This window comes from Danio rerio, chromosome 5 (assembly GCF_049306965.1).
Source record: "Danio rerio strain Tuebingen ecotype United States chromosome 5, GRCz12tu, whole genome shotgun sequence".
Lineage (NCBI taxonomy): Eukaryota > Metazoa > Chordata > Actinopteri > Cypriniformes > Danionidae > Danio > Danio rerio.
In genome coordinates this window covers 13,219,626-13,230,000 of record NC_133180.1, presented here as the reverse complement: position 1 = coordinate 13,230,000, position 10,375 = coordinate 13,219,626, and the positions used below count along the sequence as shown (strand labels likewise).

The following is a 10,375-nucleotide window of genomic DNA, read 5'->3' as shown; positions in this document are numbered from 1 at the left end:
ATAACATCTTTAAATACGTCACTCACTAAGAAGCCACCCATCGTGCACCCTGCCACCTTGGAGCCTCCTCGCTGTCTCTTTCCAAATTTGGACAAAACTCAGCACAGAGCTCCAAGAGGATAGCTTTTGGAAATCCGAAATGAGCGTGAAACCAGGCGGACGCAAAGTTTTTGTGCGTACGCAGCGTTAATTCAGGAGGCCCCAGGTCTGGCGGAAGCACTTTTAGCTCAGCATAAATCATTAAATCAGATTAGACCATTAGCATCTCCCTTAAATATGTTTTTAAAAAAAAGTTTGAACTATATTCCTATTTAAAGGTTGACTCTTTTGTAGGTACAATGTGTATTAAGACTGACGGAACATGAAAAGTTGCTATTTTCTAGGCTGGTATGGCTAGAAGCTATACTTTCATTCTAGTATCACAATCAAGGAACTTTACTGCTGAATTGCTGCAACTACAGAGCAGTAAAGCTTTAAATAGGAAAATTATTAAAATTGTTTGTAAAAATTTCAGTGAGATGCTAATGGTCTATTCTGATTCAATGATCTATGCTAAGCTAAGCTAAAAGTCTTCCCGCCAGACTCTGAGATCGACTGAATGGATTAAAAAAAAAGTGCTTAAATTCAAAGGTTTAATTTAAAACATATTTCAATGTTGCTGTATCTTCAACATTCACAAATGATGTCCAGCCTTAAAGACATAAATATGAAATCAGTTTGGTGCAGGTTTAAAATTCGCTTAGAAAGCACTTGATTCAACATTAATATCATTCATAAATCACATCCACTTTAGCTGGAGTCTCACCTCTCCTGCTGGATTACATGCTCTAGTCTGGGAATCATCTGGTTCTGGGACAGAGGGCCGAAACGAAAGCGTGTGCATCGAGACTGAAGTGCAGGAATGATCTTTGAAAGGTAGTTACAGATCAGACAGAAACGGGTGTTCTCTGTGAACTTCTCAATGACTGACAGAGAGAGAAAGAGAGAGAATTAATAAATGTCCAATGGGAATGCAAATATGAAATAAAATAAATACAACATCAAATGTAATAAATTTACATAAAAACATATATAAAATAAAGAATGGCAATTAAAATGTATACTGTATAATTGAGCAAAAATTTAAATAATAATAAGTCTTTTTTGTATCAATTAAAATGTTTTTCTCTAAAAAGTACAACAAACTACTTTAAATAGTGGAAAATAATCTATATAAAACGCTATATATATATATATATATATATATATATATATATATATATATATATATATATATATATATATATATAAATAAAAGCACTCAATAGTTAAAAAAAACATCTCGTTTTTGTTTCCATATACTGTAATTAACCACACAGGGAATATTTTCCTTTACCCTTAAAAGTATTATCTCCATTGTACAGAAAAGTAACAGTGTAAGTTAGGCCAATAGGAGCGCTCAACCTGCATTTTGTGTGGGTCCTAACGCCCCAATATATATAAAATAATAAGATCTATCTTAAAAAAGAAATGCAGTTATGGAATACACTTTCATTCAGCACAGTTAAATCTTTTTAATACTAAAATAATGAGATAAAATAGCAAATCTGATCAAATAAAAAAGTATATTAAAATTAAAAAATGTCTGAATGTAATTCTTAAATGTAAAATGCCCACAAAGTAATAATCTTTAAAAAAAGGTTTTAGCAAAGATATCAAGAACAGACATTCCTATATTTGAACTTGATTATATCAGGGTGAAATATGCAGTTAAAATAAAATTAGATGCTTTGTCAGAAAATTAATAACTTAAAAATTGTCCCCAATCACACTGCACTTTTTTATATATTTAAATTATTGGGGGAAAAATATGGATGGATGGATATCAGGGTACATGCACGAATCCTAAAGGTAACTTCAGTACCTTTTTAAAAACCTTCTCAGAATATTGTAAGAACTCATTGTCACTTCTAATCAGTATCAAACATTTAACTTAATAAACAGTTGTTAATAAACAGTTTTTAATACACAGTTAAGCTCGGAAGAAACAAAGCTTGAAGGAATACATTACGCGGTTGTTTTCAGCCACTGCTTAAAGTCGTCTTTCTACCCACAGAAGTACGCAAACTTACATTTTTCCATTTTGCCGTCCGTTTTACTCTATGGTTTCGCTACATGTGTAGAGTGTCACATCACTTTTCCGCATTTGTCGCAAATTACGTGACATTACACGGACGGAATAGCTTTGCTGGATGCGCCCTGGCCTGAACCAATAGCTTGGATCGAGTATGCTTCTTTTAATATTAGAAATAAAATACACTTTAATAATAATGATAATAATTATTAATAATAATAACAACATAATTATCTGCAACAATTAAAAAAATACATTTTTGCACAAGAATGTCCGGAATAAAGCATGCAGTTATTTGATAAAATCACATGCTTTGATCGTCCTAATATAATGTTTTCTCCCCAATGATACAGTAATTGCCCTGCTCTCATTCATATCTGACTGTGGAGAGTGAAATGGCAAACTCTATTCTTCTGCCATGGGGCCATTTGGGGGCTCAGCAGGTGAGCTGATGGAGGGGCAGATGGTGCACTACCTCTCCTTAAAGCATTCTGAGCGTCCTGGGTCATTGCATCCGCCTCGTCCAGGATCACCAACTTAAAGCCTTTCCTGAAAGTGTGAACACAAACAACAGTATGGCACAACAACAGAAAACATTTAGATGCAATCAAAGACAAAAAAAGTAAATAAATAAATTGGTACAGCGGGGAAAATAAGTATCAAACACGCCAAGTTTCTTCCTGGGAATAATATTTCTAAAGGAGCTGTTGACATGGAGTTTAACCAGATTTTGGTAAAAACCCCAAACAATACAAATAAAACAACAAAAGAAATCTGAAAACTGGGTTACGTGTAACAACAAAATGACACAGAGAAAGTACTGAACTACTGAAATGTATTGAATACATTAAATAAAAGGCTTTTTTGGTGATGGCATCTTAAAGACGACTTTCATAAGGAGAATGAAATCACTTGCATTGCTCAGGTGTAAGTTTTTTCACAGACTTCAAGAGAGTAAAAATCTTGATGCTTCTGTGGGTCTCGTCTGTCAAATCTGATCTTTAATATGTATTCTCTATTGAATTCAGATCATGAGATTGGCTGGGCCATTCTACAGCTTGATGTTCTTTCTCTGAAAGCATTTGAGAGTTTCCTTTGCTGTGTTTTGGATCATTGTCTTGCTGAAATGTCCACTCTAGTTACATTTTCATCATCCTGATAATGTAGATGTCGGACTAAAGCAGCTAATATTCATTTACAATGAGGAAGGGCAGAGGGCTGCTGAATAACCTCTGAGAGATTTCAGCTGCTGTCTGGGCTTTCCTGGCCTTTCTACTCCTCCCTTTCTTCATGTGTTCAATACTTTTTCCCTGCGTCATTTTATTACACATAACTTAATTTGTAAACTAATTAGATTTGTTTTCTTTGGCTGTTACCAACATCCAGGAAAGATTTCAACAGCACCTTTAAAAATATTTTTTCTGAAAAAAATGGTGACGTGTTTAATGCTTATTTATATATATAGCATGCTTTGGATAAAAGTGTCTGGTAAATAATTAATTGTAAAATATTCCTACTTGAAGATGGTCCGTGTGCTGGCAAAGCTGAGGATCGGCCCTCTAACCACATCTATACCACGATCATCTGATGCATTGAGCTGAAGAGGGCAAACGTGGAACATAAAAAAAAACAAACAAAAAAAACAACAACTTTTAACGATTTGCAGCAAGTACATTAATGTTGATGTAGTGGGCGATGCAGGTAAAAAAAAAAAAAAAAAAAGTACAAAATCAGTCAATATCGAAAATTATGACGGTAACTTTAAAAATCTATCGTTTAGAGCTTAGGTCTCAAACTCTCGGCCCTCCAGGAATTGAGTTTGAGACCTAAGCTCTAAACTATAGATTTTCAAACTTTGACACCTATTGTTAAGAGTGAACACTGTAAAAACCAGACAATTAATTATTATTATTATTATTATAATAATGACATTTATAAAACATGCATTGGGTAGTGTTATAATGGTATGAAAATTTAGAGATCAAAATTATCAAAATGACCAAAGAGTTTCGATAATTTTACTATTTAAAATGGACTATCTGTAGTTACATTGTTCCTTGATTGATACAGCAGAGTGAGAGTGAGCCATATCAGCCTAGAAAACAGCACATTTTCATTTTCGGTCGATCTTGGTACACAATGTAAATACAGACATGTCAATCTTCAATCATTTTCCTTTGGCTTAGTCCCTTATTTATCAGGGGTCGCCACAGTGGAATGAACTGCCAATTAGTCCGGCATACATTTCATGGAGCGGATGCCATTCCAGCCACAACCCATACACTCTCACATTCACTATGGCCAATTTGAATTGTGGGGGAAACCAGAGCAGAGAAAACCCACACCAACAAGGGGAGAACATGCAAACTCCACAAAGAAATGCCAACTGGCCCAACCAGTGACCATCCTGATGTGAGGCAACAGTGCTAACCACCGAACCATTGTGCTGTCCAAGAGTTAATCTTTTAATAGAAAAATTATCTAAACTCTTTAGTCATTTTAAAGTGAGATGCTACTGGTCTAATCTGATTCAATGAATTATGCTAAGCAAAGCTAAAAGTGCTCCTGCCAGATTGGATAATCGGCTGAATGGATTCAGAAATTGTAAGACTTAAATGTTTAACTCCAGGGGAGCCGTAAAATCAGCCTATTTAAAAAAAAATAGTGTTCCTTTATACTAAATCATTTGTGCATTTCACAATACACACACCCAGATAAACATTTAGCGTGGATCACAACAGAAGCACAATTTAGCATAAAAATCATTTTAAAACTTTATCAAACACTCGCTTTAGCTATAACATCATTATTATTACTATAATTGTTTTATCAACCATTAGAACGTCCCCCAAAACTACTTTATAGACTAATTTCAACTCATTTTGCAAAACATCTACAGTACCTCCAAGACCATGGAGTTGAACTCTTTGTCTTTGTACAGCTGTCTGGCACATGCTAATATAGTGGAGGTCTTTCCTGTTCCTGGAGGTCCATAGAAGAGCAGATGAGGCAGTCGGTCTTCACTGATGAACTTCTGGACTGAAGATAAAAAAGCACACATTTTTAAAAAATAAATAGGTATGTTCACACTTGTATTATAATTTAAGGTAATGAATGATACAAGTTGCAAATTTGTGAATAGATGCAATCACTTGGCAACCATGTGGAAGACAGGAGAATTAATTAGGCAACAGGATACACAGATACTATTTTGTTGCCCATTAGATGTAAATAAATAGGCATATATACAATAAGGCATTAAATATACAGTAAATAGGCCTTTATATAGCAGAACAAAGTATTCAGTGGATTAACTGTGTAATCCATGCTGCTGTTTAGATCAAAGTATCACCAACTTCAAGATGAGCATTATTGGCATTTCACTACATGTGTGGACATGCAATGGAATAAAATGTTGTCTTATTGTGTACATAAATAAACATTCATAAAAATGAACACATCACTGGATTTGAGAGCTATTTTTCACCTATACATAACTGACATTCTGGAGCGGTAAACTGACTATTCCACCCAATAACTATACATGTACTGTAAATACTTTACTATATGCATAACCTAAGACAAACTATACAAGTATTTTACATAACAGAACAATATTGTGCGAGATGTTGTGCAAAATAGGTATTTAAGGATGAAGAAAACAAGTAATGCAACATGATTTGTGATGCATTTACAAGTAAACAGTGTTTTCCTTATTGAATCCTTGTAAGATGGAGTTTAAGTAAAGTGTCTGGGTAGGGTTGCGCAAGTTCTTTCTTAAACTGGAATTTAAAGTCCACACTAGGGGCTTAGTAACTACTAGCTAGTTTGTAACTAAATTTGCTCTTACTTCAGTTGAACCACATGTTCTTAAGGCAAACCGTAGTTAGTAGATCGTAAGCTCTCCGTAAAGTCATGCGTTGTCGCATTGAATGACGTTATATCTAATACAAAGCATTTAAATCGTTAAACTGCTTTAAATTCAGCAACCAATGCATATATATCAGGGTTCAACGCTAAGGATTTTTTCTACTGGCCCGATCGGACCAGTGGTTCCAATTTTTACTTGCCCTGGCAATATTTTCACTGGTCCTACCAAAAAAAAAAGTTAATAGCTATTTCGTAGCCACAAATTAAAAACAAAACGTGTCAAAATGTTTGTAATTCAAGAATTTAAATATTTTAAAAGTGTTAATAAATGTATGAGCAAAATTCAAAGTGTTTTGCAAACAAAAGTAGCAAAATGTGCAGATATTTTTTTGCTAAACATAAGATGGCTGATCTGCCAAACTGACGGCAAACTGTACAAAACATCACTTAATTTTTTTTGTCGTGGTGTACCTTGTAAATGTCTGCTTCCAAGACGTTAGAAACAAATGTTTTCCTTTAGCATCATCACTTGATGTTGCCGCCTTGTTGCGGTCTCTTCGCTGTACTGGTTGTTACGAAAAAAATAACGTGCTCACATCCAATCAGATAAGAGGAAATGAGCATTTCAAGGTAGCATTTGAAGGCTTAAACACAAACTGTTTCTTGATTCTGACTGTTTTTGCACGCAATTAACAAATAGTCACAGGCAAATTAAACTTAAGTGACAGGACATCAGTGGCCCGATCGGGCCAGTAACGATCCTGTCTACTGTCCCGAGCATCTCACACGCTGGCTCCGGGCCATCGGGCAGTCCTTATTGTTGAGCCCTGCATATATATATATATATATATATATATATATATATATATATATATATATATATATATATATATATAAATATATAAATATATAAATATATATATATATATATATATATATATATATATATATATATATATATATGACTGTCCTACGAAAATGAAATTATAAAATCACATTTTATGGCACATTAAATTACAGTCAGTCACTAATAACAGAAGACACACATACCTGCATCGCGAGCCATGAATGCACGCGAAATACGAAGTTATCAAAACAATAACCTTGATTTAAACCTCTTGTTTTAATTGGTGGACACAATTAACACTAAAGACAAAAAATTAAACTCTTCTTTCACAAACCGAAACAAATTTGAGAATTGGGAGGAAATTATGGTTGTGAGTAGAGATAGAGCATTCTTAAATTATCACTAGCTCTTCAAACTAATCTCGCTGTCTCCTTTTTTTACAGTTATACATGGGGGGGATGCTGCCGTAAATATTTAGTTGGAACGTATTGTTACGTTTAAACTAAAGTTCAGTGGTGCAACACAAAAATATTTAGTAATGTGTAAACAAATTGTAACAAAGTGTCCCTTTAAGTCACAACTAGGCTACGTTTTAACTTACACACTGCTGGTGCAACCGGCCCCTGGTGCATATGGAAAAGAGAGTTTCTATCGGTGGTTTTTCAAATCCACTCACCTGTGCGAGGAACACTCAGAAATGCACAATGTTTTTTATAAAGATATGGAGTGATTGTAAGATACTGTTACCAGTATATGTTACCAACTGGGTAACTGTAAGCGAAAAGCCCGGTATTAAAGTTTTGCCTGGATCAAGCTATGCCATTATTAACAGTGAAAAATAAAAGCACAAAAGTCAAATGACAACACCATGCTTAAAAAGGCCGCCATAATGCCACTTTTCTTGCTGCTTACTTGTGCTCAGGATGTCTTGGTGAGAGATAAGGTCGTCTAACGTCTGTGGTCTGTACTTTTCAACCCTGAAAAAAGAAAAAGCATTTTAAAAACATTTAGCAGTTTTTATTTTGTGTTTTTTGTGTTACTTAGGATTAATGAAGTGATACGTTTTAAATGAACCAAAAAATCCTGTAAATATAATAATTTCTGAGTAATAATTTATTATTGATAATAAATCCTGTATGTAAATAATTTACCATAACCTAAAATGTACAACACAAAAAAATAAGCAGAATTGTTCTATATTTTTAAAATACTTAATATAAAGAAGCACAATTAATGACTGAGCATCAATAACTACTGATCATATTAGAGCAGCAACGTGACACTGGAGTGATAACTCTTAAAATAAATGACATTTCAACATATATTCACACATACAAACTATATTTTAAACAGAAACAATTCACAATGTTTAATATATCATGCATGTTTGATTTTCTTCCTGTTCACAAAGAATACATTTAAATGTGAAGACTGAACTTGAATAAAGTTAGACAAAGTTTGTCTTTTAATTGCTTTAATTATCCAGACAATGGTCAGTTTACACACAGACAGCATCTGTGAGCAAAAGAATCCCAAGCATGGGCTTACATGCGTTTTTAAAGACAATGTTACAATGTTTTAGATAAGAACTTCTCTACAGCTCCTTAACTCTTAAAAAAAAAACAGTAGATTACACATGGCTATAATAGACTGAGGTAGAGTTGGTTTTATATTTGCACACTCGTTCAGTGACAACTTGTGACATGCTCGTTTACCATGGTACTTTGAATATTCAGTCTGAAATCACATGCAAATATGACTTCAAAACAACATTAGTACAATTTATTTGACTGTGAAAAATGATGTACTTTGATAGTCATTGGCTGCTAATTTAATTGAAATATTAAGAGTTTGCAAAGAATACTTTGTTTTGTGATATCATTAAGAAGAAAGTGTGAATGTGTAAATATAAAACCAACTTTACCTCAATCTTTAATATAGCCCAATGATTATAAAGCATTTGATCTTAACTTTAACAAAACCTAAATCAATTTATAAAATCAATATGTGATGATTAATATTAAAATTTTCCATCACACTAACATTTTCAAACATTATTTACCTTTTAAAACAAGCTTACAAACTACCACATATTAACATCCTGATATTATTATAAAAGCTACCAGCAAAAGTGCATAATATTAATAAAAAGTTATTATTATTGTTCAGACATAAGGACTTTTTCGTAAGGAACTGACAGATTTCCTTGACGATTAACGTTAGTCATGGATTTTCTTCAGCAATGACAAATGTCACGATAATTATAAATACACATCATTGCTATTGTATGATTGCTCTAATAAACTCGAATCCATTGTCGTACATATTACATAACGAACTAGGCTTTATTCCATGCTTGTTTTAATATTAATAAATTCACATTATCATATAGGATGATTAAGTGCACATGTAAACAAAGCAAAACTGCAATGTTGTACGTCGAGTAAATAAAAACGCCTCTTATTTCTATTATCTGCTGACAACTTAATGTTGTAATTCATTCTACAAGAAGAAGAAATAAAGTTACCATGGTAAATTTCTCGCTTGAGGTTGTGTTTTACTTGTTGACGCCATGAGTTCTTATTTTGGTCAATCCTCCGCGCGATGTGCCTTGGCGCGTTTTTCTGACTACACGCACATTTCCGTCCATGAACGTCACCAGCCAACAGATTTTTGACCAATCGAAAGAGCGCTTGTTAGTGAAGGCGGGATTAGCGAGGAACCACATTGCTGTGTTTTCATAATAAGAGTTTAAGAAGAGATAATTAAAGTCATTGGTTTTCTGCTGTGCCTACGGTGGTTTGCTTTGGTAAGTAACCGAGAGTTTCACACAAAATTATATTGTACAGCAATCTTTTTCAGCGTTTTGGGGATTTTCGAATTAACTTTGGTTTATTATATCCATGTGTAACGTAATTTCAGTTGGTCTGAGAAGAGAAATATAATTTATTTATAAAGTATCGATTAATTATCAAGTAATTAAGAGTCATTGCAAATAAAGCCAATCATAAAATAAAGGTAACTCATTACATTTGAGGAAGTTAAGAAATAATACCATAACTTTAATTGATTATTTAACTAATTAATTTAAAATTTATTAGATTAATATTTTGTCTTTCAGTATTTTTTACTGCTGCAAAATCTTTACTGCTGCTGTAATATCTTACATGGACTGACCATGGTTTTAGTTTAATAATGTGTGTGTGTGTGTGTGTGTGTGTGTGTGTGTGTGTGTGTGTGTGTGTGTGTGTGTGTGTGATGTAGGTGATTTTAAATATCCAGGCTTCAATATTTAATTTTCGTCTTAAACTGTCATACACCTGGAATGATTTGTACAGATTTAAGTTTGGTAATTTTTTAAAAAATACACATGGCAGATTATTGCAGTCGGGGGGTAAAAATGAAATTTAAATGTTTCCACACTATTTTAACATTTTCTAAGGAAATGTGTGTTTTTAAAAAAGATGTTTTACTATAAATATGTAAGACATGTCACAGGAAAAATATATCTAGACAAGTTATGCTTCAAATTTGAGGTCCATATC

General features: G+C 33.4%; 1 protein-coding gene across 1 annotated transcript in view; it reads right to left on the bottom strand.

Moving 5' to 3' along the window:
- Positions 1-9,433, bottom strand: part of rfc5 (replication factor C (activator 1) 5) — a 20,470-nt gene extending 11,037 nt beyond the window's left edge. The window contains 6 exon segments of the mRNA NM_001003862.1: positions 806-965; positions 2,589-2,662; positions 3,631-3,710; positions 5,016-5,152; positions 7,743-7,807; positions 9,358-9,433. Of these exon segments, the coding sequence (NP_001003862.1) occupies positions 806-965; positions 2,589-2,662; positions 3,631-3,710; positions 5,016-5,152; positions 7,743-7,807; positions 9,358-9,404 (563 nt within the window). The 5' untranslated portion in view covers positions 9,405-9,433.
- Positions 9,434-10,375: the final 942 nt, after the last annotated feature.